Source organism: Bactrocera neohumeralis, chromosome 4 (genome assembly GCF_024586455.1).
Source record: "Bactrocera neohumeralis isolate Rockhampton chromosome 4, APGP_CSIRO_Bneo_wtdbg2-racon-allhic-juicebox.fasta_v2, whole genome shotgun sequence".
Taxonomy (NCBI): Eukaryota; Metazoa; Arthropoda; class Insecta; order Diptera; family Tephritidae; genus Bactrocera; species Bactrocera neohumeralis.
This window is the reverse complement of record NC_065921.1, coordinates 80,944,466-80,972,336: the sequence shown is the minus strand read 5'-3', so window position 1 is coordinate 80,972,336 and position 27,871 is coordinate 80,944,466. Positions and strand designations below refer to the sequence as shown.

Sequence of the window (27,871 nt, the reverse complement as noted above, 5' to 3'; positions counted from 1 at the left end):
GAATTAAATTATTTTTTCTGAAAATAATAAAAAATGTTTATGTAATGTAATTAAAAACAATAAGTTATAATAGATACAATTTATATGTATTTAAAATTGTTTAGACAACAGTACGTAGCGAATTATAGTTAATAAGATGTTGAAGTCCTAATCTTGCATCATATTTAGAGCAACACTTATAAAATACCAACTTTCTTCTGGCGTTGAAGCGACTTTTTTATTTGATGTACAATTTCATCAAGTGAAGTTAAGAAGCATGCAAATAGCGCGGGATTTCAAAATAGCTTTAGTTGCAAACAGCTTCACTACGTAGCAGGATAAATTTTTTAAATGTACACCACTCACTAACTGCCTATTATTTTTCAATATACATTTATTTACTTCCAGTTAATAGTTATATATTAAACACTTAATATTTTTCAATTTCTGACCAGAGTTAATATTAAGTACTTTGGACCTTCCGTTATGCATCGATATATCGATGTATTTTTTTGATGCATCGATTTATAATCACAAATGTGTACTTGCATTATTTATTATGTTTTCTAAAGAGTATTTGAATGCATTGGCTTGTGGCAGATACACAATTTATAACTTTTTTTTTCAAAATATTTGGAGCAGCATATACTAGAAATTAATATTTCAATAAAAGAGTAAGAGAGTATTATTCATCAAGATGGAAATCTTATCAGAATTGTGTAAAAAGTTAAATGGTTATTTAAAGCAAATCAAAAGAGAGGCAGAATCACCTCTATCGTAATCGTAGGATGGTATTTATTAAATAAACGAAATACTTTATTGCATAATTTTCTTATTTTATTTTTTAATGGTAAGAATTTGTTGGTAATTTTATTCGATGCATCGAAAATATCGATATATTTAAACGATACATTGATGCATTATGTCGCAAAACACATCAATGTATATTTTTGACTTGCATCCCTAATATGGCTTGTGCCGACAATGTCGATTTTCCCTTGCAGTTTATATTGCGTCAACTGCGCTGTTAACTGCGCAGCCACTGAACTGTTTTATTGCCAGTTTACTCGCTACTTTACCTATGTCGGTACATAGGTAGCGAGTCATACATATAAAATTACATGATGACGGCAAATAGGACAAAGTAACACATATGCAATAACAAAAAATTCAACGAGCGAAGCCGTGTCAAAAGATAAAAACAAACGACTTACCGCGATGGCGGCAATTCTACCAAAGCGCAGGTATGCATTGTGATGAACAGAGTGGAAAATGGAGAAAACAATAAATAGGATGATAAACAATTGTATATCGTTTCCAATGTATGAAAATATTTATAGCAAAATTTTATTTTAATAATTCGCGACACCGACAGTGTAATTCAGCATCGTTGAAGTTGTCAATTATTTTATCTTTCTATTGCACTATTAAGTATTTTCCTTTCAATACTTTAAAAAACTAAGTTTTTTTATCTTACCTTGAAAACAACGAATTTGACCAAAACTTTGATTAATAAATGTCACGAATTTAACAAAAGCTAAGTGTACCACTTTACTACAAAATCGGATTGAATGAAGAACTGTCAGTAGAAAACTTGCACAATGAAAAAATAACGAATGCGGAAGTAACGAATTTGTATAACGAGTAATTCAGCCAGACTTGTATTTTCATACAAAATTAAGAAAATTAAATTTTAATTGATAAAAAATGTTTCTAACTAATTTAACATTAAGTAAATATGTATTTTCTAGAAGTTTATCAATTGTAAAAGTATTACTTTATATGGGCCTACACAATTACCAACACTATTCACATGCATCCACGCAGTTTGGGACGGAAAAATTTTAAATTGCATTACTGCATTTATAATTAAATGGACGGTATGAGTAAATGGAAATTTTTTTTATTATACAGATTTTAACAACCCTTTATAATAGAAAATTAATATTTCTCCATAAATATTACTTGGAGCTGTTGTGAGTTGTTTTCGATTTATTAACACGAACAAACTTGACATCATTGAGAATGGATATTCCACCGTTCACAATAGATTTTGAAAATCATATTGTAAATAACATGTGCAAATCTAGTAATAAAATAAGCAAACAATTTTAACCTTATATTTTTTTAAGTTTGTAAACACACCAATAAAATGTTTGATCCTACTGATCACGGCCTTTCTAAAGACTTTCGACTCACAAATTTCTCGACTTTAAGAGGATGAGGATGTAAGTTGCCTGAAGCGGTACTCCTCAAGTATCTACAGGAAACAGACATTTTACATAAAGTTGCCCACGATGAAAACAAAAAGGATAAGGATGGATTTATTGGTTCTGGAATGGATTGCGCTGTTATACCTTTGGCTCGCCACAAAAACTATTTTCTCGTTCAAACTGTTGACTTTTTCTATCCATTAATTAATGATCCCAAAATAATGGGCAAAATAGCTTTAGCCAACGTTGTAAGCGACATATATGCTGTAGGTGTCACGATATTTGATAAGCTTAATATGCTTGTTAGTGTTTCAACTGAGTTTTCAGAATTGGAAAGAGATGTTATAGTACCACAAATAGTTGAGGGATTTCTCGAATCGGCAAAGGAGGCCGGAATTCGGGTACATGTGCAGAGTGTTTCGTACAATCCTTGGTGCATAATAGGTGGCATAGCTAGTTCACTTTGTACTGAAGCAGAAATTATTATGCCCTCAAATGCTGTAGATGGTGATGCCATTATATTAACTAAACCGCTCGGTACACAACTAGCCACCAACGCCTATATTTGGATGGAGGAGAAAAATGAGAAATATCTTAAAATATCTGCACGTTTGAGTGATAATGACATTAGGAAAACTTTCAACAGCGCAGTTAAATCAATGACATTCCTCAATAAGATTGCCGCTCAACTTATGCACAAATATAAAGCTCATGCTGCGACTGATGTGACTGGATTTGGTTTGCTCGGACATGCAAAGAATCTCGCTTGTTTCCAGAAAGATAAATTATGTTTCGTATTAAATAAATTGCCGATTATTACTAATGTAGTAACAATTGGTGAAATACTGGGACAAGACCTTAAGCTAAAAAGTGGCAAAGCAGTGGAAACTTCTGGTGGCTTATTAATATGCTTATCAGCCGATAAGGCTAAAGCATTTTGTGACGAGTTCTTTATGCTGAGCAATAAAGAGCAACAAGCATGGATTGTTGGCAGTGTTAAGCGCGCTGAAGAACGAGATGCGTATCTTCAACTCAATGCGGAAATCCTTGAAGTTGATCAATAAAACTCATCTTTTGTACATAAACTTATTTACAATGTATACAATTTTAACCATAATTGTTATAAAGAGTGCGGGATTCAATTGATGACGAGTTTTTCGTAAAGATTTTAAATCATGAAAAGCTCTGAGATATTTTTGATCCTTTATTCGGTATACAAATTATGGATTGTGCTTAAAAGTTTGTTTCATTACAAAATTGTAAAAGTTAAGATATTCAACTAATGACGAGATGTTCGTAAAGATTTATATATCCCGAAAATTCCCGATATAATTTTGATATTAACTTTTATTGTAGTACACAAATAAATAAGTTAATTTGTAACGTAAGATTTAATGCGTTATTATTGTAACAACGGAATTACATAAACTGTAGATTTTAGATTAAGATATTTAAAGGTTGCTGTGACTTTCTCTTCTTGAAGCAATAAAAAACTGATGGATTTTTTTTTTACATTTTGTAATCCCGAAAATCTTAATCAAAAATATTTGATTAAAAAAATTGATGCCCAAATTTTTTTTTAATTTAAAAATTCGCAACAATGATCAAAAGTAAGGTAAGTTCGGGTCATCAAAGTAAAAACAAATTTCTTATTTGAAATAAAAGCCTATCTACCAACTGCCCTTAAGGGGGTATTCTGGTCTATAAATTTTTTTTTTCAAGAAAGTTTCCCTAAGAGGGTTTTTCGAAATTCAAATTATTTTCCGAGTTACAGCTCATTTTGTGACTCCGACTGCGCGCGACTAGTTCTTAAAGTTTAAACTCGTTTTTCTCATAGCTACTTTCCTAGAAACGGTGCGCATGATATCTCAAGTTCTACTCAACCGATTCACATGAAATTTTACATAGAGCTTTCTTATACATTATAGTATCGCACTACGAAGAGCTTTCGAAAGATTTTTTTTTTAATTCCGAACCACAAAAAACGGAAAATACGAAACTTTTTTTTCAAACCTCCACCTTTTTGTAAATTTTTATTTTTTTTTTTCAAAAACTTTTCGTAGTGCGATAACTACACTTTTACTCTTCACGGATTTCGCATAAATTTTCATTTTAGGCCACGGAAAGGATTTATATCCTGCACACCATTGTTTCATCAAGCCGATTGTTTTTAAATTTAGTCTTTTTTCTATTTATCGTTCCGAATATCAATAAAAGCATGTAAAAAAATGGATAGTCAAAAAAATAGTTTTTGATTTTTTTTTTTAAATTTTAAAAGAGCAAATTGAATTCTGTCAACAATTCGACTAAATAGTCCCGAAATTAATATATAAAATTAATAATATTGGCGCGTTAATATGAAAAACTTGAATTTTTTGTGAATTAATACATTTTAATATTTATTTACTTTTTTCTTTTTTCAATTTCTAGCTCAAATCTACATTTATTTATATATATATATGTATATATATATCTTTCTCAATATATTAAATTCATGAACTATCATCTTTTCTCTGATTTGTATTGATTGGTTCAAGATTTTGCTTTAAATATTTACTTAAATATTAATATTTGTTTAATTATGAACTTTAATTTAAAAATATCCTTATAATGTTGCTGTGCTGCTTTCAATATACATACATTTGTTATATGAATTATTTGCAACAAAATTTGCAAAAAGACAAATATGAAAATGTTTTTTTTTTTTGCTTTTTCTAAAAACTTGTCTACACCTTAATAAGTCCATTTCCAGATAATTTTGTATGCACGTGTTTATGTGTCTCTGTATAACTTTTTGTTTGCTGCTTTTCATTTCGCATATACAATACACTAAATTTTTGTTTTTTTTTTGTTATATCGATGCTTGCCTGAAATTTTTATATTTTCCACGCTTATATGAAAATACACAATAAGTTGAATGTCTTTAGTTTATTTTTTTATATATATTTTGTTTATTTCATTTTGTTTTTTATTACTGGTTTTGTAAGTTTCACATTACATAAAGTAAATTTACAAAACATAACTAAAACGAACTTACAGTAAAATGTGAAAAATGAAAGGAGAGAGTTTCTTTTAAATATTAACTAGATAAAAAAAAAATATTTAGTCAGAAAACAGCGATCATTGTGGTATATAGTTAGCAGTAGATAAGAAAATTTATATTTTTAAAATATAAATATAGGGTAGTCGAAAAAGTCTTATTCGTTTCAGCAAAGAATCGCATTGACTTTTTCAAAGATAGGTCGACCAGAGTGAGGTGCATTTTTCACATCGAAATTTTCAGAACGGAAGCGAGCGAATCATTGTTGTGCTAGATGAACTGATACAGCATCGTCTCCGCAAACTTCACAAATTTCATTGGTGGCTTTGCGTTGCATTTTTCCTTTTATAAAAAAAAATTTTTCAAAATATAGCGAATTTCTGCAATATTTTCACTCTTTTCAGAATAGCTGTAACTTTTTTTCAACTTCCCCGAATTTAATTTTTTTTGGTTAAAGGAAGTTTAAACTCTCATCTTTCCAACACTATATGGTATGACACAATCTGATTGGTAGCACTGGAGATATACGACTGCAATAACAACTATTGACAAAATACGAAAATACTTTTTCGACTACCGCATAAACATGTCAAGTTTTCACTACATATAAATGTATGCACATGCAAGAAAAATCGCATGATTATCTAATACATAATTAATTTATATTTTACAATATAAAATTAAAGTATACCATACTAAAAAATATATAGTAGGAAATCATTTGAAGGAAAATCAAAATGAGAAAATTAACTCAGTTGGAAGGAATACAAAAATGTTTTGCTATTTGTTTTCCTCTTATGTGGTTTTCCGTATTTGTAACGTTTTAAAAACTGGAAACTTTATGTACTTGTATTAATTTTACGGCTATTTTATTTTAAGTAAAGTTTTTTTTTCTTTTTTGTATATTTTTTTTTTTGTATTTTCTTTCTTGTTTTTGTTTTGTTGAGTGCATATATTTGTATGTATGTATAACTAAAGTTACCCATCAATGTCATCCGTAAATATGTATACATACATTTGTATATGCCACTTAAAATTACTTTAATAAAATATTTAAAACTTATAGTTTAAGTTTTCGTCACTCCGCTAAACGCCAGTAACTTGCAAGCGCGCCAGCGCTTAGTCACTCTCATCCTCTTCTTCTTCATCGGATGTATCTTTCTTCTTTGTCTTCTTGATGGGCTTCGCGGCGGGCTTGCCTTTCCGCTTCTTGGCAGCACCGGTGTCTGTGCCACCGTTGGCCTCATACTCTTTGACGGCCTTGTTGTACTCTTCCTTCATTTTCATTGCTTTCTGTTCCCATTCCTGTTGATAGCGAAATGAAAAGACAAGCGTTTAGTTTATGTGTATGCAAATTTAAATTATATAAATTTTAATTAATAATAATAATTTTTTTGGTGTTTGTTTTGTCGGGTCCATAGATGTTATGCAATGATAAACAAGCAATTTGTAAACTTGACACCATTACACCGAACCCTTTTGTTGTGACATCTCGCGAGAATTGTCAATTGTTTTGAGCGCTGCAGAATATGTTGTTGTTCATTCTGTGCGCCCAATGTTTGGAATTCCTTTTTTTTATTTTTTTCTTTGTTTTTTCGTATTGTTTTATAGTTTTTTTTTGTTTTTTGTTTTTTCTTATTTTTTATTTTTTTTTTACGTTTTTTATAATTTTTTCTTTTTTTTTTGGATTTTACATTAGCTTGTTATATGTTAATATAGCTTTTTTGGCGAAAAGCTCCCTCGCTTTATTTATGGTAACTATTACACGCAGTCGTGTTTTCCCTGCGAACCACAAAATAAACTCTTTACACCGAGTCCGTGACCTCGGTGTATCCTCTGTTTTGAATACTCCTGTACCTGTTCAGATCTACTCTGACGGTTCTACTCTTCAAAATTCTGTTTTCTTTTTCACGTGTTGACGCACTAAAAATTAAACGAATATCAGATCTTCTATTTAACCTTAGAACATATTTATTCTGACTGACTCAATTGATTTATATCAATGCTATATATATGTGAATCTGTTTCATACCAACTGTTCTCATCGAATTAGGTCCCTGGCTGCCCTATATATATTCTGACTGGTACTAAAAATTGGTTGAACTTCATATTCTTCATATTTTTGTCATATCTATCTAACTTGTTCAAAATGCCCTGCAATCAATCTGTATTTTCCTCTTTGTTTTTTTGCACTACAATGAAGTATGTGAATAATAGAGCAATCCTTATACTACTGTTATTGGTCATGGGGCCAACTTATGCTTAAGCATAACGTTGACACTCAAGCATGTTCCATGTGAAGTAGTATCTTTGGAGCTCGGCCTCACCTTATAATCAATGTATATGTGCCCAGGCAGTAGACGACGCTAAAAATGGCAATATTTGGCGATATCACCATTTAGCCGTCGAGATACACCTGTTTTGGATTTTAGTCGCCTCTTACGACAGGCATACCTTACCGCGGGTAAATTCTACCGCCCCCTAACCCGCTGGGGGTCGTCGTTTAGTACATTATTTGATTTTTTTTAAACTTACAGATTTGTCTTTCATTCCACGCCATAATTCACCACCACGTTTGGCAATATCTGTGACTTTGCTGCCGGGATTATCTTTCTTGATTTGCTCACGATTCTCATTCAGCCACAGCATATAAGCTGACAGAGGACGCTTTGGACGTTCACCGGCCATATTTTGAATATTTGTTGGGATTGTTCAAATTTGAAACGTTTAGTACAGATTATTAGCACAGCTAATCGGCAAATTGGCAATTTCAACTGTAAGAAAAGAACAGATTTTATTAATTAATTTTGAGTGCATATGTATTTATGTATATGAATAGTGTTAATAGTTACAAGGATTGTGCTTTTTATGGCTTTTGCTTGTGTATACGCAAGTAGTTAAATGTAGGCGCGGGTGCATTTGTGTACAAAAGTATACATAAAGTATTTATCATTACATGTATGTATGTACATATGTACATAGGTACATATATATATAGTATACAAATAGGCATTTAGTAGCTGTATAGTCATTAAACCCTTATGTGATGGCATATAATATACTTTTGTTCAATAGAGTTTTCGTAGTTACCTAATTAGCTACCCAAAAATACATGTGATACGTATGTATGTATATACTTAGGTAAATATATGCACACACATGCATAGTTATGTATTTATAATCAATCACGTACACATGAATATTATATTATTTTAATTATTTATATGTATGTACTTTTGTAAGTGTTTGCATACTTAAGTATGCATGTATGTATGTATATGCAATCACAATTATTTAACCCTATAATTACTTTAATACATTTGATTCATTGTGTTATTGTAATCATAAAAGATGCATTGCTATCGCTAGGAGTGTGCTGTATTGAGACACAATCAAATATATGTACACACTTATGTATGTATGTATGTCTTTTTGTATTCACATAAGAGTATCTATTTAAAAATATGTATATGTAAATATGTACATACATAACGTATGTATGTACATATAAACCTGGTGTAAGCTCAATTTAGGAATAGAAAAATATTGATCCGGAAGAATTGATTTTTGAAAGACGGCTATTTTTATAATAAAAAAAAAAACAATATTGCAGAAATTCCCGAACGAACGGAAAAGTTCGAAAAACAATTTAAGAAAGTATAGTGGTAAGGTTTGCGTGGCCTCGAGTGTACATACATACATATTTACATACATAACTTCCCAGCTTTTATTAATCAAATCGAGCAGGCAAGTATCCAGTTAAAAGCTATGTAAACATAGCAATCAAATTTCCAACAGGGCGTCCTTTACATAGTGTTGCAAATAAATATATGTATGTATGTATGTATAGGTAGGTATGTACATATGTATATATGTATGTATGTTCGCGCCATCTCTATGCTGCAATTCAAAGGTCGAGATACTTACCTGCTAAACTGCGCAAAGTTGTCGATTCATCCATTCAACAGAATGCTTTGACTGACGAACGGATAGAAGTCAGAAAGTTGGCCCTTGACCGTCTTCTGGCAGCCAGAGAAGCAGAGTCTGACACTGTAAATGGAAGGGTTAGATGTAATAAAGTGCCAAAGCTGAGTTCCACCAGTTTTTTGTTCAGTTTCTAACGAAGAACTCATAAAAGGGCTGTCGGGAGAGACTGCAGAGGTATGGAAATTTAGTGAATTCCCCTCTCACACCGTGGAAGTCGAGAGAACCGTCAAACTGGTGACAGAGGCATCTTCTAAAGTTATTGGCCCCCAATCTCGTGATCGTTTTATACGCTCTACACTGAAATCTAGGCAACAAGTGCCAAAGTTTAGTGTTTTATACATTTTGCCATCAGATGCGTATTTCAGGCGCTATGTAGTAAATTTCACGATTTTAGGCGAATTTCTAAAGTTTCAACCCCGGAGTTGGGGTTGAAGATGCAATCCGATCTCAAAACAAAAAGTTGCATTGGAATCAGGAAGTACTAAGGCAACTTTTCCGCACTATTAGAAATCCCGAATCGAAAAAAGTCCGGAATCGACCCACCCTAGTATGTATGTACATACATATATGTATAGTGTGCGACAAAACATATGCACGAACTCATGGATAATTCAATATTTGGTTAATAACAAAGCAAACTCATTTGGATTTAAATCATTTTAATTTATTTATAAAATTAATTATCTAAATTTATTCAACAAAACAAAAACAATCGAAATTATTAGTAAAAAATTAAAAAAATTCATTTTTTATGATAAATAAAACTTTTTGTATGCGACAAAACAAATGCACATCATCAGTTAATTTAATAAAAATATTTTAATTACTAATATTTTGTGGCGTAGCCCTTATTTTTTAAAACTTCTTCACATCTGCGTGGCATGGACTCGATTAGGTTCAATAAAATATCTCCGGATATTCCATTCCATGCTATTTCCACTTGTCGAAAAAGTTCGTCTGTATTTCTGCAGTTATCGCGATTAACCTTACGATCTACAATATCCCATAGATTTTCTATGGGATTGAGATCTGGTGATTGCGCTGGCCACTTTAAAACGTTAATCTTGTTGTGCACAAACCATTCTTTCACACATTTAGCTGTGTGTTTTGGATCGTTATCATGTTGATACCTCCATTTAAGTGGCATTTCTTCCTCTGCGTGTGGCAACATTATATTTTCCAAGATATCTTTATACATGAAACGATCCATTATACCATTAATTTTCTGAAGTGGTCCTATCCCAAACCCCGAAAAGCAGCCCCAAACCAAAACGTTTCCTCCTCCGTGTTTTATCGTTCCTTTAGTATAGCGGGGATTAAGGCGTTCACCTTTAGGTCTGCGTACTAGTCTGAATCCATCAGAACTTCTTAGATTGAATTTCGATTCATCTGAAAAGAGAACGGTTCTCCATTGGGTTGTACTCCATTGGGAGATCCTAGCTCGCCTATTTTTAACAGAAATAAAAGGTTTTTTTGCACTTCGGTATGTTTTTAATCCACCTTCTACAGCTCGTCTTTGAATGGATCTTACGGAAAGATTTAGCTGGAGTTAGTTTCGTACAGATCTTGCCGATGTGCAAGGATCTTTTCTTATTAACCGGATTATTGAATTATCGTCCCGTTTACTTGTTTTCCGTGGCCGACCACCTTTATTTATGGGAGCTAACGAACCTGAAGAACGAAAACGGCTTATAATACTCGAAATAACACTGTGATTTATTCCAAATTTCTTTGCGTTTGATGTGACTGATTCACCATTATTGTAATCACTTACAATTTTTGTTTTAATTGCACCGAGTATTTATTGTTACCCATTTTTCGTGAAATAACGACGAGAAATGACCGATGTCGAAAATAAAGAAGCTACTACTAAAACGTGCAAAGTTTTCAATAATTATTTATATGTTGTTCAGAAGATTGTTTTTGTTGTCTAACGGTACCAATTGTTGGTGGTATATAAAAATTTTCGAAGAATTTAAATACCAATTACTTCGTGCATTCGTTTTGTCGCGGCCAAACAACAACGCTGTTAAGTAACAAAAATTTTTTCCTGAATAATGTTTATTATTTTTTCGATTTATGTCTTGTATTAACATAAGAGGACTATTATTATTTTAAATTAATTACAATATTTTAAAATTTTATAAATTTTTCCGAGTTACTGAGCTTTATTATAGTAAGTACAAGTTCGTGCATATGTTTTGTCGCACACTGTATGTATGCATGTATGTACATATGTATGTACGTATGTATGTATACATATATGTATGGATGTTTACAACGTTACAGCTATGTGTAACTAATGATGGAATGCACATATAGTCCAGGTAAAATGAAACACTATATAGTCAGTGAACTATTGATTACACTGAAATAAAATAATTAATGAATATTTCTCAAAGAACACGCCAGTAATTCTACTGCGTAAATCACAGAATTCTTTTTACTGCGGTAGTTTTCGAGTATTTTTTTTTGCATATGAGTAATATTACCAATAACAAAACAAAGAAACAAAGGCTAATATACCGTAAGCAGAGTTTCCCAAATATTTCTTTAATATTAATTTTAATTGCTAAATTTTACTTGAGTTTTGAATTTTCATATTGGGTAACAAATATGAATAATATTTATTATGTATAATGTATGTATGTATGTACATACATACATAAGTACATATGTATATACATACATATGTACATACTATGTATATTTATTATGTATTTTAATTTTAACATAATAAAAGAATTTAACATGATGACCACCATTGCGTGTTGTTTTGTGTATTCGGTCTAATCTTATCTAATTTGGTTATAGATTAGATTAAAGATGCTTTTAAAATTCTACACATCATGCATGCCCATATACATAAATGTATTAAATAATATTTAATTTTTCATAAAAAAATTTAGCATATCGGCCACTTCATGCCATCAAATCTAGTGTGTGCGCCCTTTTGATTACATTTCCCCACATTTCACGCCAAAATATTACACTAAAAACATTTTATGCCACCTTACAAACCGAGGTGAGTAGCGAGCGAGCAAAATGACATAGCAATCAACACATGCATACAATAAAGTTATTCAGCCAACAACGGCAGCAACAAATTATCATGAATAGCAACAATAAATTGTCAAATATGGCACACAAAAACATACGCACACTAACGCAAACCCATAAACATTCACACATATACATACATATAAACGCAAGTAGCGGTATCTGTGTATTTGTTCGCATATAAGTGTGCATCTGTAGTGGCATAAGCTCATAAAGGCTGGCAGCGCCAACGTCGACTGCGCGACGTCAACGTCCAGTCAGTTTGAGGTCGGCGCTGTCGCTGCCGCGCGTTATGTGTGTGTGCTGCCAGCGTCATTGTTATACTGACGAATCGTACACACAGAACAGAAACAATGCTAGTGACTGTCGTCGTACATATTCGTAGTTGTCGCGACGCGTCATGCTTGTCGTCGTCGTGTCACTCATACGCCTGCGTGTGCTGAAATGGGTAAAGAACCAGAGGCGGCAGAGCAGCAAAAGCAAACGTAGCGTAGCCTAGCTGTTGAGTTGGCTCTGCCCGTTGGTTGTAGGTGTGTGTATGTATGTATGTGTGTGTGCAAATGTATATGTGAGTGCTTGCGGTTGTATTTGTGCGCATCGGCATTGGTGTTGGTGTTGGTGCTGTGTGCTGATTATGGATTTGCTATGGCTGTTGTGTGTTGGCGTTGGAGATTTTGAGCTTGTGCGCAATGCCAGCATTTTGGGGTAGATACTTTTGCAGGGATTTGCGCAGTGGACAGTTGCTTCTATGCTTTTGTATGCGAGCACAATTTATTCGGCCATATGCATACATACATATACATACATATATTTATGTTCATACATACATACATATACGATATGCGTTTCAATTAGTAGGTATCTCTTTGGCGCTCAGCCTTACATACATACATGCGAATACTGGAAAAATATGTGAGCATGTAGTTATGCAAGCGCCTACAAGTAGATATGTATTTAAATGACGACGTTTGAGTGTTTTTTTCTCTAAAACATAAAAATACAGTTTAAATACATGCATACATACGGATATGTATGCGCGCTTTCAAGCTGTCGGCCACGTCTTCACTAACACCAGCAACTAACACGATGTTTGTTGTTGTAGTTGCAGTGGTTACAATTTTTTTCTTTGCTTGCAGTACAGCCAAACACACAATACATGCATAGCACTCATAAAATTGTGTAATTCCTTTCCCTTGCGAGTATCACAAGCAAGCAATATTTGTATACAGTGGGTGTAATTGCACGCCGTCTACTTGCTTCTCAGCCGTTGTTAATATTTTAAAATTTCTTGTTTATTTTTTTTTATTTTATTAATTTTTTTTTTTTTAATTTTATATTTTTTTCTTTTTTTATTTACTGAATTTAATTTTATTAATTTTTAAATTTTTTTTTAAATGTTATAAATTTTTTTTTTAATTTTATAATTTTTTTTTTTAGTTTCAGTAATTTTTTTCAATTTTATTAATTTTTATTTAATTTTAAGATTTTTTTTAATTTTTTAATTTTGTTTGGTTTTCTAATTATTTAAATTAATTTTATGTTTTTCTAATTTTTTGTTTTTGAGAAGTTTTTATAATTACCAAAAATACTAAATAAATGCTGATAAAATGTTTTTCGCGTTTGTGTCTGTGCGCACATTTAATGCTGACTACTTTTGTTTAACGCTTAGCGAGGTACAGTTATGCGCAATAGAGCACGCAAAAGCTTGCTTGCAGCCATATACCAACTTACGGACATACGCACTTGGGTGTTAAGTTAAGTTTGGTGCTAAATTTTGTACTAAATTTTCTTCACATGTTATTTAGCTGCGCATGCTCGCCCTAACGTTACATACTGCCATGCAAATGAACTCCTCTACCTTAGCAGGCACATTACTCATACGCCATGTCTCACAATTAGGGCTTGCTATAAGTTGGTAGTTGCATTTAATATATGAATTTATCGCATGTTATAATATTATTTATATTATTTGCAATATCATCTCATGTTTAAGCAGCATTTAAATATAGATACATACAAGCAGCTATGTATGTATGCATGGTATATTATACAAACTAGCTGCAGACTCCTCTTGCAAAATAAATACTTGCAGAAAAATGTAATTGCAATGAAAAAAGTTGCTTAACTACAAAGTTGTAATATTTGCGGTTTAATGGCGGCTGAGTCCGTTTTTCGATTGATATGTTTCACGACAGCCAAACCATTCGCAGGCAGTCAAGCAGACAGCTGAGGGTTACTCGCCTAAAAGTCGACTCATCAACACATACAACCACAAGCAATCATACAAATGTATGTATGTATGTATATATGCAAGTATGTATGCATGAAAAGTTATTCAAATATCTGAAAGCGTTTGCTTGAGGAAAAATTTTCTCAAGCACAGCACAAATGCAATACTTAAAGGAGTTACACGTAGCATTCAGTTTTGGTGTGAGTTATTATTTGACTTGCTTTGAATTTCTGTATGCAGAAAGGCAAAGTTGAAAGTGTAAAATGTTTCTTTGTTGGTAAAATGCATTGAAGAAACTGGCAGGCTACTAGCATATGCTTAGATACTAAAAGATATCGTTGCAATAGCAGTCAGACAATTTATTTGAAATAAACGCAGTTGAGTATAAAGCGAACGTTGATGTTTCATTTTAAAACAATGCGTATTTTGAACGTTGGAGTACATACATATGTATGTGAGGTTAGGTGAGATTATTTATTTATTATTTGTTTTATTTTGTATAAATAAACATACTACGTACATATGAATATGGTACAGAAAGTTTTTTTTATTTGACAAATGATCTTTATGTTATTCGGCATATAGTATTGTACACGGTAAAGCTACAATTTCCGCACAAATTGTTCAGATCGGATCACTACAGCATATAGCCGCCTTATAAAATGACCAAAGCAGCACCTGTAAAGGCTATTATGGCTTCGGTGCAGTCAAATTTCACTTTTATTTTTGGTTTTGTAGAAAATATTGCAAGTTAATATTTCTTTAAACCTGCTATTGGTGGTGAAATCACTTTCACTAGTGTTTCATACAAATGCTAGGTTAGTTTGGTGTGGTTTTAAATGGAAAAATACTATTATATTGGGTAGTCGAAAAAGTCTTTTCGTATTTTAGATGTCGTTGCAGTCGTATATCTTCAGTGCTACCAATCACATTGTGTCATACGATATATTGTGGAAAGGTAAGATTTTAAGCTTCATTTAATATTTTCAAATAAAAAAATCGATTTTTTTATAGCTTTTAGCAACTCTAAGAAATACATACAGATGTGTAAGTATTCTATAGCATATGAAAAATTAATAATAAATTAACTTTTGCTATATAGCTTTCATTTAAAGCGTATCTGTACATAAAAGTCACATGGCAGCCCTGCTACCTCATATTCCCCAGCTTTCTTATTTCATATTTTTGCTGTAGGGCCTTATAGTCATCACCTTACACTCATAACTTGCCATTACTAACCTGACTTCACTTACGCCAACAAACAAAAAATAGCGATAAGTGTATATAAAGATTGACAGCTAACCGCGATAACACTCTACAAAGTGACTTGACTCAAACTCTCCAAAATAAATATAACGCGAAAAAGTGTATATACATTCATAGGTACATACATACTATGTATGTATATGAAAAGTACATGTAATTTCACTATAAAGTGTATGCGCGCATGCAACGAGTGCTATATAAGAATCAGTCAACGAGCGATAATGGTTCACAAAATACACGATCGCTGAATAAACAGATACACTTCGCTGAGTATACGTCGTATAGAACAGAAAAAGCGTCGATTTGAAAAACAATTTGCGCATATTTAATATACACCGCAAGCACTTTGCGGGGTAGTCGGTGTTAGTGTGGTGAATAAGTGGTAATGGCGCGCAAAATACCACACAGTGCACACCCCCTTTTAACACAACATTCACAGTTTCAAAAACAATGTACACACATAGATACAGTTAAGTGTATGTAAACCTGCAACGTGTGTATATATGTACATATTTACATGTGTTTGTCTATACTTCAATATGGCGAACGTGATCGCCGAGCAATCGCTGCGATATTTGCGCAAACAAAAAGCAAACGCTGCGGAGGGAAAAGTGTTTAGCTTAAGGAAAAAAATATGCTTACGTTATGAAAAGTGAGTGAGCGTTTAAGCGGCACAAAGTCTACTCCTGCTCATATAACGAATTTTTTTAAGAGCGTAACTTTGTGTCAGCGCTTGTGTGGCACTTGTCATTACACGCGGCTTTACTTTTAAACTATTTTATGTTTTTGAATTCGAATTGTGAAATTTTAAGCATTATCGGCAGATATGTATGTCGAAAGAGATAACAAATAGTTGTAAAAATACATATGTATAGCAGTATGTATGTATATCTTATATTAACATGAGCGGTTTACGTGAAAGTCCATTACTTGTGCTGTTATCTTGTCATTCACATGTCAAACAGTCTGCTAAATTATGTCTACTGAAACTATTTTCCAAAAATTATTTGGGCAATGTTTTATGCTGCTACCACAACAACAAAATAACAACAATATTAGTTTCATTACAAAAATAAATCGCTTAAACATCACAGCACTCGCTAAGTGTTCCTACCATAATGCAGCAAAGCAGTTGTTTATGCAGTTCTTAATTAACAAAAGGCCTGTTAGGCATAATGCTAAAAATAGTTATTGCTAGAAAAACATACGTATGATTTTACACGTGCGCAAATTCATTAATTCAAAGCATTTATTAACTTAGGTTTTTGCTTGAAGAACGTTTGAAAATATGTACCTATTTACGGTGTCAATTAAGTGTAACGATAAGGAACAAATAAGACGGTAATGCAAACAATTTAATGGTAAAAAATAATGTTTTTATCAAGTTGTGCCACTTTTTACAATTAAATTTTCCGCTTATTTTACAGCTAAAACTCATCAACCCTGAATTGTTAGCCATTTTTATCAAAAAACTTGTTATATTTAGCTTTTAACTGATGAAATATTTAACACTTCTAAAATTAAAACTTTAATGACGGTGACACGCATTCTAAAGTGTATCAAAACGTATTTTAACCATTATGTTTTATACATACATAAAAGCGCAAGAAGAAGCAAACACATATGGGTTGTAAATATACAGTAGGTATTTGTCGGTACCAATTGAGATTGAGTCATGGTAGTGGAAAAGGTATGCGAGATCTTCGTGTACACGATTGTATTCTATACAGACGAAATTTTCGGTACACACATACAATGGTAAACAATTTTTGGCGCCATTTCTACAAATGTTGAAGAGTGCTTTGTGGTAGCACATGTTGACGACTTCATGATATATTTAAGGAATTGTGTTTTATTTGCTGATAGTGCATCACTTTATAAGCATATCTTAATAAATATTTATAATTGGCGGTTTTTAGATGGTGTTCAGCTGTTAAACAATATCTAAATATTTTTTATGGAATTTTGTTTGCGGTCAACAAGCTAATCAGCATTAGCTATGCAATTAATTCGAATTTAAAATAGAAATTAATCCTTATATATTAAAATTATATTATATTTATATATTAAAATTACGTGTCGCGATGGACTTCTAAACTATTGAACCGATTTTAGCAAAATTTAGCACACTGTGTCCAGTTGGAGCCGACTTAGAAGATAGGATAGATATTTTCACTATATTGAATAGCTTATTATATGAATAATCGTATAAAATGTATACCACAAGCAACGGGTGGCCGGATCCACTATTTTTTTTTTTATATATTTAATGCAAGCAAATAAGGAAAAGTGCTGCGCAGTGTTGCATTTAATAAAATTTATGTTGAAATTTTCAACTTTTTGTTTTTTTTTTGACCTTCAATATTCTTAAATTTGTTTGTTTAGTTTATTATCTACAACAGTGATTTATTTGATGAAATCTTTTACGATAAGATTTTTGTTAGTAGATAAAAATAACTTTTTGTGTTTGCATATTGATTGTTTGTGTAATTTGTAATCAATATTTAGTCAATAAAAATTTTGTGGTTATAAAATCAATGTGGATCGCTGCCAACGGTAGCTGTGGTCTTCATAACAACCGCAAATTGTGTGTACAATAATGTTATAAAAATCCGAAGAATTTTAGTATTTTGTGTGAAATTGTTTTTTAATTTATTTGAATTAATTATATTGTATATATGTTGAAATATTTTCTGTTATTTAGACTAAATATTATTTTGGGTAAAAAGGACTTACAGAATATTTTTATTATTTTTATTTTAAAGCATTTAGCCTTTATTTTTACTAAACGCATTAATTTTTTTATTTTTTTTTTATTAAATATTGTTTTTTTTACTAAATATTTTTTTATTAAATTTATTTTTATAAATTTATGAACATTTAAGTTCATCTTACAATAACAATACAAAATGTATATTTATTATATTATACAAGTATCTAGCTAGTAATCGAAAAGTCGCACCAAGCCCGGTAAGTTTGTATTACGTGTATAATCACAACAATCTTTGGCATATTTGCAATTAATTATAATTTTAAATACAATTCGAAAATTACAAAAAAAACTTATCTCCGAGATTTTGCAAGTCACATTTTTTTATTTGATTTTTAGTATTTATTACTCAATATTCTAGCTAATTTAGTTTTAATTTTTAAATTCCAATATTGAAATAAATTATATTTTAGTGTTTATTTTAGATTATTTTAGCTCTCTTTTAGTTTTTATTTTTAAATTTTTTATTAATATTTGTAGTACTTATTTTTTATATTTTCTAAATTTTTTTGTATATATTTTTCAATACAACAGATTTTTTTTGTATTTGTTTTACAAAGTTTTATGTATTTATTTTGGTTCATTTTTTAGTAATTACTTTTCAATATTTTAGTTAATTTTTATTATATTATTTATTTTTTAATACTTTAATAATTAGTTTTTCATATACATATGTACATATGTATCTTTATTAATATTATAACAGAATTTTGTAGTATTTATTTTTCATATTTTTTAAATTTTTTTAGTATTTCTTTGTCATGAGTTTGACTAATTTTTAATTATTATTTTGTAATAATTTTTTTAGTAACCAATTTTCAATATTTCAGTTAATTTTTTTTATTTATTTTTCAATAGTTTGTTATTTTTAATATTCCTATATATTTTTCAATATTATAACAGATTTTTAAATTATTTATTTTTCAATAATTTGTATTCACAATTATTTTCCAATATGTAATTTAAATTTAATTTTTTGTGTGTATTTAGTATGTACCTACTGTTTGTACATACATATGTATGTATGTGTGTACATGTTTTCCTAATTTTCAAAATTTTTTCAAATTTTGTGATTTGCTTAAACGTATTTGTTTTTTTTACCAAACAACTGTGCGCATTAATTCAAATCTGTTTATACTTTTGTTGTTAACGATAGCGCCATTGCGCCAATATGGTGATTGGAATCTGTGCAATTGCCATTGTAAGCGATACTTTCGTTTCCAACGCACTGTTGCAACAAATATGTGCTGTTTTTGCATAAAACTCGGCGAGAAATGTGCCAGGCTGTATGCATGTAAATTTTACTTAGATAGATAAATATTTACATACATGCATACACACATACATAGATACATACGAAATTAAGTGCAAAATTAGCCTTCTAACTTGCCATGCACTCTTCCTGACATTTTCAATTTATTAGAATATTACAAAACCGTTAATGCTTTTCAATATACTAAATTGCATAGTTTGATGTATGTACATATGTACATATGTATGTGCACATGCCTAGTTTTAGCACAAACGCTATACAGTCAGTACAGATGAACGCGTTGCTGCTCATTGCTTGCCAACATATGAATATATAGTAGCTATAGTATGTATTATTGGCGCACAGTGTAACAAATAACTTTAATTGCACTTAAATTTAGTACACCACACTTTCTACTTAACTTCTTAATTTGTTTAAATAAATTGCAAATAATTTTTAACCAACCACAATGACACAAAATACTCTACAGTTATATATATAAAATGATAAAACTTGTGAAATTTTCAGTGTTGAAAAAAAAACTCACTTGAAGCACTGCGTGTGTTCGCCTAGCGTTGAGATCAAAACGACAAAACGTACTGTGCCCACGGTGGCTTAGGAGACTTTCGTACTGCCTTTGGTACTGGCGATATGAATACGTAGCAGCAGCAGCAGCGCCAGTAATACAGCAGTAGTAGAAAATACACTTGAACACAGCGAGTATATGCAGGCCACCACAGTGGTTGATTTCTTCGTCGTTGCTTCGCTAGCTGGCTGGCGTACGTTGCTACTTCGACGCTATTATCACTTTATGGCGCTGTATGGCTCTGGCTTGCTTGTTAGCTGAGTCGTTGAGTCGATTCTCACACAGAACGAAGCATTAACGAATACAGTATGAAATACAAAATACTTTGGTTTGCCTTGCTTTGGCTGCGCTGTGCTTGGGTTTATATGAACAGCGAAGAAAATTTTATACACTGCTGCTACTGCGGCTATTGCTACTACTCTGATTGCTGCTGATTGCCCTGCTGCCTTTGCCGTTGTCGTTGTCGACGACATTAAACGATTCTGCATAGGTACATACATTTGGGCTGCCTTGCCTGGCTGGCTGGCTGGCTGGCTGGCTGCCTGCCTGCCTGCGTGCCTTGTGTACTGCGGCAGCAAGAAGAACAAGCAGCTACACAGCAATACACAGTTGAGTCGAGTCAAAAAGCAACCACTACACAGGCCAGCAGAAACTTCGTGCATGTCTGTATGTAAGCAGTTGCCACTAGGCGTACGGGCCGGCAGCAGATATAACGCAAACACACTTTCACATACATTTAGTTATGCAAACATACGAACATGTACGTGCTGACAACCAGCGTCTATAGCGACTATAGAGGAGAAGTGACATACTATACTAATACATATTTACATGTAGAGAGGCCATCAAGACAAGAGCAGCAGCGTCGATATTAGTAGTGGCAGCTGCAACAACAGCACCGGCAAAGCAAAAGTATAGCTGACATGGTTGTGCGATATAGCTGGCCTGCCTTTGGCTGCTTTTAATATGGCTGCCATACGAACGAGCTAACGAACCAGCAAGCCGGTGAACTAACGAACGGCCATACGAATACGGCAAACAAATTTACATAGATGTACGTCTGTATGTAAACGTACATTTGTAGCGCTGCTGACTGATTTCGATATAAGTACATATTTCAACTCAATTCAACTCGTGGTAAAGGCGATTGTAGAGCAAAGCACCACTGCTAAATCGAAATGGCGAACCGGCTGGCTGACTGACTGACTGACTGGCGGTCTCGCCGAGCGTCTGATGCACCGAACAACCCGACAAATTGACATTGTGACTGCTTTGACTGGCTTGTTGGCTGTACTCTACGACTGGTGTAGATACAAGCAAGCAGGCAGGCAGGCAGGCAGTGCCAGTAAAGTAAGTAGATTTCGCTCGATCGTATACAAAAACGGTTGATTCGTGGTGTGAGAAATGGTAGTCATTTGAGGGGCACTATGTGAATTTTGGCGGGGTACTGGATTGCAGTGGTGGGGCAAGGCGGCGGCATGAGTTAACGAACAAATATGTGCGCCAGCGAGCAGGCTGGTTAATATTAATAACAACAACAATAACCATTGCAAACAACAACAGTTTAACATAAAAAACAACAAACAACAACGCATACAGCTGTCGTATAATCAGCCGCCACAGTACAGTACTGTGCTACAGCAATGAGCTGACTGAAGCAAAGATAGCAACAATAAAAAACACAGGCACATTTTGCACAAAGCTCACAAATACCTATCTACATATGTACATATATACATATATAGCATACACTATACATATCTACATGTATTATATAGAATCGAATGAGACGAAGCGTTCGACGACCGCCTATCTACCCTCACGCGGCAAATGTCCCACAGCGTCGTCGTGCAAATAATGCTCTGTACCGAAAACTCAGCAAGCAGCTGTCGACTCATTGACAAAACGAACGAATAAACACCACATACATGTACGTATATACTTAGTTATGCTCACGAATGGGTGGCGTTTTGGCTCTGCATGAGAAAAATATACATATATTTCTATACGTCGTTGCTCTTGCAGTGCGTTGCGCGTTCGTCGTTAGCTGTTGACGTTTATCACACTGGTGGCGTGCATATTAAGCTAACATTTTCGTATGAAAATCGGCCATTGCACTGTGTGTCGTTCATATGAAATGCTTGGTGAGTTTTTTTTTGACACCGTTCCAATATCCTGACACGTTAGTGTACAATCGTTTTTTGAGTCGCCGATATATTTTAGGCAACCAAGTAAACAACCAGACAGTCGACTACCAGATAGGTAAGTAGCCAGTTAGTCAGCCATCGCGGGAAAATCTCTACCAGCGCATGCATTCATGTTCATAGTATGTACTACAGCATACAGTACTAGGTATGTGGGAATGTGGAGAAGTACGCATGCACATGAGATTGTTTATTAGTTGCCGGCATCGGTACCGGTAGTTCGAGCGCAGCACATGCTAATGATTTTATACCGGCTAAGCGCGCATTACTCAGCATATCCATCGAATGGACTGGCCGACATGTGGAATTTAAAGTCTTTGGCTTGTGAGGTTTATGAGTATTATATTCAGGAAATTTGTGTCACAAACGCTTAGTGGCGTGTGTTTTTTAAGTGCATTAATAGCTTTAAGTAATTGCATGAAGATTTGTTATTTTTTAACATTAGTGCTAACGGAAATCGATTAAATTAGTCCATAATATGCACATATGTACATATGTAAGTACATACTATGTGAGTTAATATTCGGTAGTGTAAACCTTTACGGCGGAATGTAAGATTCTAGTTTTTCTTAAATATATGGTTTTGTTTTGATCAAATTTGATTATACTTTATGTGTTTATAATATCTACTTACTTATATGTTACTTTTGTAATATTCACATATCTTTTGGTTTATTTTACACGATATTCCTGCTATTGGTGGCAGCTTTTTGATGCTATCCGGCAAATGGATATGGATCTATTGGTAATAGCTTTCTTATTCTATTCGAAAATTGATATGACTAAAAAAAATTTTAAATGTTCTCAGTGCGACTGTTGAGTTTATTGCAAGTTTTTCTTGTTAAAATATACTTCAAGATTACCGACCGCTGAAGTGCCTATCTTGCTGGGGAAAAACACTTTTATCTTCAATTTTAGATTATGTTCCTATTAGGAAAAAGACATAATCTGCAATTTTGGTTTATGCTTCAGACCGAATGTTGTCACCCTGTTAGAACTGGCCTAGATTTTATGCGCTAAAGGGTTATTATTTCGCCGATCCAACCCGACCAAGATTTTATACGCTCAATCCAACCCGATTTGGTTTGGTAAGTAGTAAGTTAAGTTTTTAACCTCACCATGTACATACATATGTATGTATGTATATGAATATAACAGTGAGGTGCTACAAGGCCATCGGCTATAAAGCCATATGGCTTTATTTCCCAACAAGAGGGGATGGCCTTATAGCATCCCACCGAATATAACAGCTCATATCGTTACATTCAATTTTTTTACGGAATATCAACAGAGCTCTAACAACTTTTCGGGACATCAAAAATATACATATGTACATACTATAGATATGTATACAAATTTGTAAATATGACACAATAAATATTTTTCACGCAATTACTTATGAAATATTTAATTACATGATTGAATATAAAATAAATAAATACAGCAAATAAAATGTCAATATAAACTAGAATCTACACGCTGTTTACTATTCTATTGAATGTAGGTCAAGGTGATATATTAGCATCAATTAACACTAAGCCCATATGTGGTAGCCAGACAAGGTATTACGTACGCACATGTGGCGCAAACACCAATTCAAATATTAAAATTCATCGGTACGTAGATTTACAATGAAAACGATGCCATTGAAATTGCATATGCACTAATATCTATATACATACATAGTATGTATTGCACTACTCTATTGCCCTTTGACCGGACTACAATCGTAAGATGCACATTCGAGCTGGCTAGCCTGGAGTACTAACTGTTTGGCGGAGTTAACAATGAAGTGCGTATTGTCATGAAGTACCTACTCCTACACACCATACTTTCATACCCCGGAACAGTAGTTGGTTCGTGTGTACGTCTAAAAATTTGCGCGCCCAAAGTATCTCGTATAAAATTGAAATATAGCCGTACAACGCATGTTTTCTGACAGTGGCGTCCATATTGTTGCACTATGAATTTGTGTAAATTTTGTCGCAACTCAGCATAAAATTACATACGCATGGGTAGTAGTCGTGAGACACGACTGTAGTAGCGTTCAATGGCGAGGCTTCGCAGCGTTACTAGTCAGCGTCGCCTTTGCGCCGCTGTCACCACGCTGCGTGTGAGTACTTTTGTTTTCAACAGCTCGCATGGCTGTGTGTGTCTGAATTGTGCGATTAAGTCCAATATTAGTGTATTTGTGCGTTTGCATAAAAGCCACAAAAGTAGCAACGCCACTAGAGCAAGAGCGCCGCGCTGGTGTTATCGAGGGAGGCTCAGCATAGCAGCATAGCTGTGAGCATATTGTAATACATATTGATATTCGTAGGAAAATCAGCGCAGAGCTTTGTTTCAGATTTGCTTTCACCCTTTCGAAATAAATTCACAATAAACAGATTTGTGTGTATAGGTTTAAGATATTATGCTTATGCGCGCGCCCGTCACTTCTTGAACTTACTGGTGTGTGTTTTGGTGTAGCGACGCGCGGCTTCAAAGCATACTTTTGTACGCCGCGCGCGCATAAATGCCGTGAAGGCGGCAGCAGCTCATAAAAATGTCGCTACTTCCTAGTGTTTGGCTTGGCGTACAACGCTGCGAAACGTTGTTTTTTGCAAATTTCACCATTTCGCAAGTTCTTAGTTAATAAATTAATAAATTTAAATATTATGTAGCTAAAAGGGGCATGAGAATTGTGGTATCTCCATACATGGCCCGCGCGCGCGCACTTTCCGTTTATTAAATAATCATGTTGGTTACTCGCCACGCAACTCTACACATAAGCATACATACATATGTATGTATGTATAACTGTGCTAACCAGAACACCGCTATTGGCCTTCTTCCCCTGCGTTTCATTTGCTGTGCTGCAAAGTGGCGCCCTCGTTGATAGGCAAACATTGCCGTTGACGTTGACGTAGACGTAGACGTTAACGTTAACGCTGCCGGTGTGAACAATCAACGCTCTTACATTGCTTTCGTCCGTGTTGTCGTCGCATTGCCCCTCGCGCCCATGCATTAAGCCGCCCTCCGCAATAACCGCTTAGTCCCTAACCGCACTTACCCCCGCTCCCTATTCAGTACTAGTACATATGTATGTACATATGTGTGAAATATGTACACACACACAGTATGTATGTATGTATAGCCTCTTGTACAGCGCAGCCCCCTCTGCACTGCACCACACCGCCCAAGTACCTATACTCTCACACCATCTTACAGCTAAACTTTTTTATACGACGTAATTAACCACATATTTCAATGTACATTTATAGAAAATCTTCACATATTTGCTGCATTTCTTTTCAAAATATATTTTAAATTTCGCTTGTAGCTTTCAAAAAATAACGGTCTCTTTCAGCATTGTATGGGAAAATATGAAAAACGCGCGCGCTTAATTTTCTTACAGTACAAAATACAGCGGAATATATCAGAAACGAGAATATAATGCCACCATCAACGAGCAACGGTACTCGAACGAGACATATAACGAACAAACCCGCGCCAGTCAGCCACCTAGCCAAGTAGCGCCGTCCATGTTGAAATCTTCCAATATAATACGGCGGCGAGTATGAAAATTTCATAGAAAACCCACGCCAAATTGGGTCGTTTTCTTTCGCAATTTTTATGTAATAAAATGCAGCAAATTTGTGCGGTTTTATAAAAATTAAACACCTTGAACAATTTTCAATCGATGTTGGAAAAGCACTTTTCACTTACCTGTGGGAAAAAATGCTGTAATTTCGTTTTGAATTCACGCACTAAAATTTAATATTTCTTCTATACTTCCACTGGCTATGGCTGCCTTGTAGTTTTGCCTTGCGTGTTCACTTTAGATTTTATTCAATGCAGTTTAGTTGAGTTTGCCTTCGGTTTTTGGTTTTGCTTGCTTGCTTGCCTTTACCAGATACCAAGTGTTTCGTTCGCCAGTTCGCTAGTATAAAGTCGTTGCTAGTACCAGCCAGCCTATAGCAAGTCATTGTATCAGCCATACGGCCAGCCAGTTGAGTAGAGTACCAACGAAGGCAAACGAACGAGCATACGAACGAATGAAATACTCATCACACCACAGTCAAATGACCAGCCAACCACCAGCCCAGCCAGCCAATGTACGTTCGTACGTATGGGAGCACTCGCATATGCATATATATACAAAATCGTTGAGGTAGCAGTAACGGGTTCACAGGGGAAGTGACGATATAACGTCACAGCAAAACCAAATTTGGGCGGAGGGTTTGGTGGGCTGTAGTGGGGGGTTCATATGAAAACGCTCCGTATGCAAGTACAGTATTTCGTGTGTTGAAGAAGAAGCAGCAGCTATATTAGAGCCGCACAAGCCCGTCAGGCAGCGAGCTAATGGAAACAGCAACAGAAACAACTTTTTAACGAGTGTACGAATGATGGTCCCGCTGAGCAAAAACAACGGGGGTTGAGGGTCGGTGTTGAGTAGTATGTCAAAGCAAAGTGTTTGTATACTGTGTAAAGCCGCTTAGGCCAACAGTGTTTTTAGGCATTGTAACGGTTATGCAAAGTTAAAATTATGTATTAAGGTGGAAGAGGCTTGAGCTTGAGCAAATTGCATTGCCTTGATGCTGTAGCGAATCTCCAGCAGGACCTCCGATAAATTGAAAATTTTTCTGTTTAAAATACTTATCTCAAATCCAAAAACAAGAAAATTTATTATTAAATTAGATGAATACTTTTAGATATCCGTTTACCAAAAAAGGGGGTTTTCGTGAAAAAATTTACACTTTAGGGTGGTGAAAATTTTCATAGTTGTCATTAAAAATATTATAAAGTATCTTCAATCGTTTCCTGGTCAAGTCACCCGGTTTGAGAATAGGCATTTCGAGTTTAAGATTATGGGAGCCGATTAGACTAAGTTAAAATATTCCATATCCATATTAAAAATATGGATACGTACAATCGATTTTTTGAAATTCACAAGCGGATAATTTCGAAATAGTCCACTGTATCCTATACTCAGGAGCATCTTCTGGTTAATACTTGAATTTGTATGTGCTTATACATTTGTATATAACAACTTACATATTTTTGTGATTTCTACTTCAATACATATTTACATATATGAACGACATTTTGTATTGAGCATATGCTACAATAACAACAATGTAATAAGCACATAATACAGTTTAGTACTGGTAGTGAGCAGTGTACAAGGAAGCCATTACAAAGAGAGGCTGCGTAATAACGCGATTGTTGCAACATGGCAACTCTAAATGTGCTGATTCAGCAAATTTTTTGAGCAATTTTTGTTTAGATTAATAATTAATTT

General features: G+C 33.7%; 2 protein-coding genes and 2 long non-coding RNA genes across 5 annotated transcripts; 3 read left to right on the top strand and 1 right to left on the bottom strand.

Annotated features, from left to right (window-relative positions):
- The first annotated feature begins 2,032 nt into the window (after nucleotides 1–2,032).
- On the top strand, nucleotides 2,033–3,580 carry LOC126756982 (selenide, water dikinase 2). Its single transcript, XM_050470523.1, has one exon. It carries the CDS (start codon nucleotides 2,132–2,134, stop codon nucleotides 3,254–3,256), a length of 1,125 nt encoding a protein of 374 aa, XP_050326480.1. The 5' UTR covers nucleotides 2,033–2,131; the 3' UTR covers nucleotides 3,257–3,580.
- A 1,403-nt stretch (nucleotides 3,581–4,983) lies between these two features.
- Nucleotides 4,984–26,669, bottom strand: LOC126756995 (high mobility group protein Z). Of its 2 annotated transcripts, none has more exons than XM_050470538.1 (3): nucleotides 26,296–26,669; nucleotides 7,768–8,006; nucleotides 4,984–6,537 (listed from the first exon to the last, which is right to left on the bottom strand). In XM_050470538.1, exons 2-3 carry the CDS (start codon nucleotides 7,918–7,920, stop codon nucleotides 6,352–6,354), a joined length of 339 nt encoding a protein of 112 aa, XP_050326495.1. In that variant the 5' UTR covers nucleotides 7,921–8,006; nucleotides 26,296–26,669; the 3' UTR covers nucleotides 4,984–6,351. The 2 variants fall into 2 exon arrangements, with proteins under 2 accessions (XP_050326495.1, XP_050326496.1); XM_050470539.1 differs by lacking the exon at nucleotides 26,296–26,669 and adding an exon at nucleotides 20,345–20,441.
- LOC126756998 (uncharacterized) lies at nucleotides 15,740–18,506 on the top strand. The gene is made up of 2 exons (XR_007666668.1): nucleotides 15,740–17,136; nucleotides 17,203–18,506. It is a non-coding gene; the product is annotated as an uncharacterized LOC126756998 (long non-coding RNA).
- On the top strand, nucleotides 20,837–24,058 carry LOC126756997 (uncharacterized). Its single transcript, XR_007666667.1, has 2 exons — nucleotides 20,837–23,332; nucleotides 23,396–24,058. It is a non-coding gene; the product is annotated as an uncharacterized LOC126756997 (long non-coding RNA).
- Nucleotides 26,670–27,871: the final 1,202 nt, after the last annotated feature.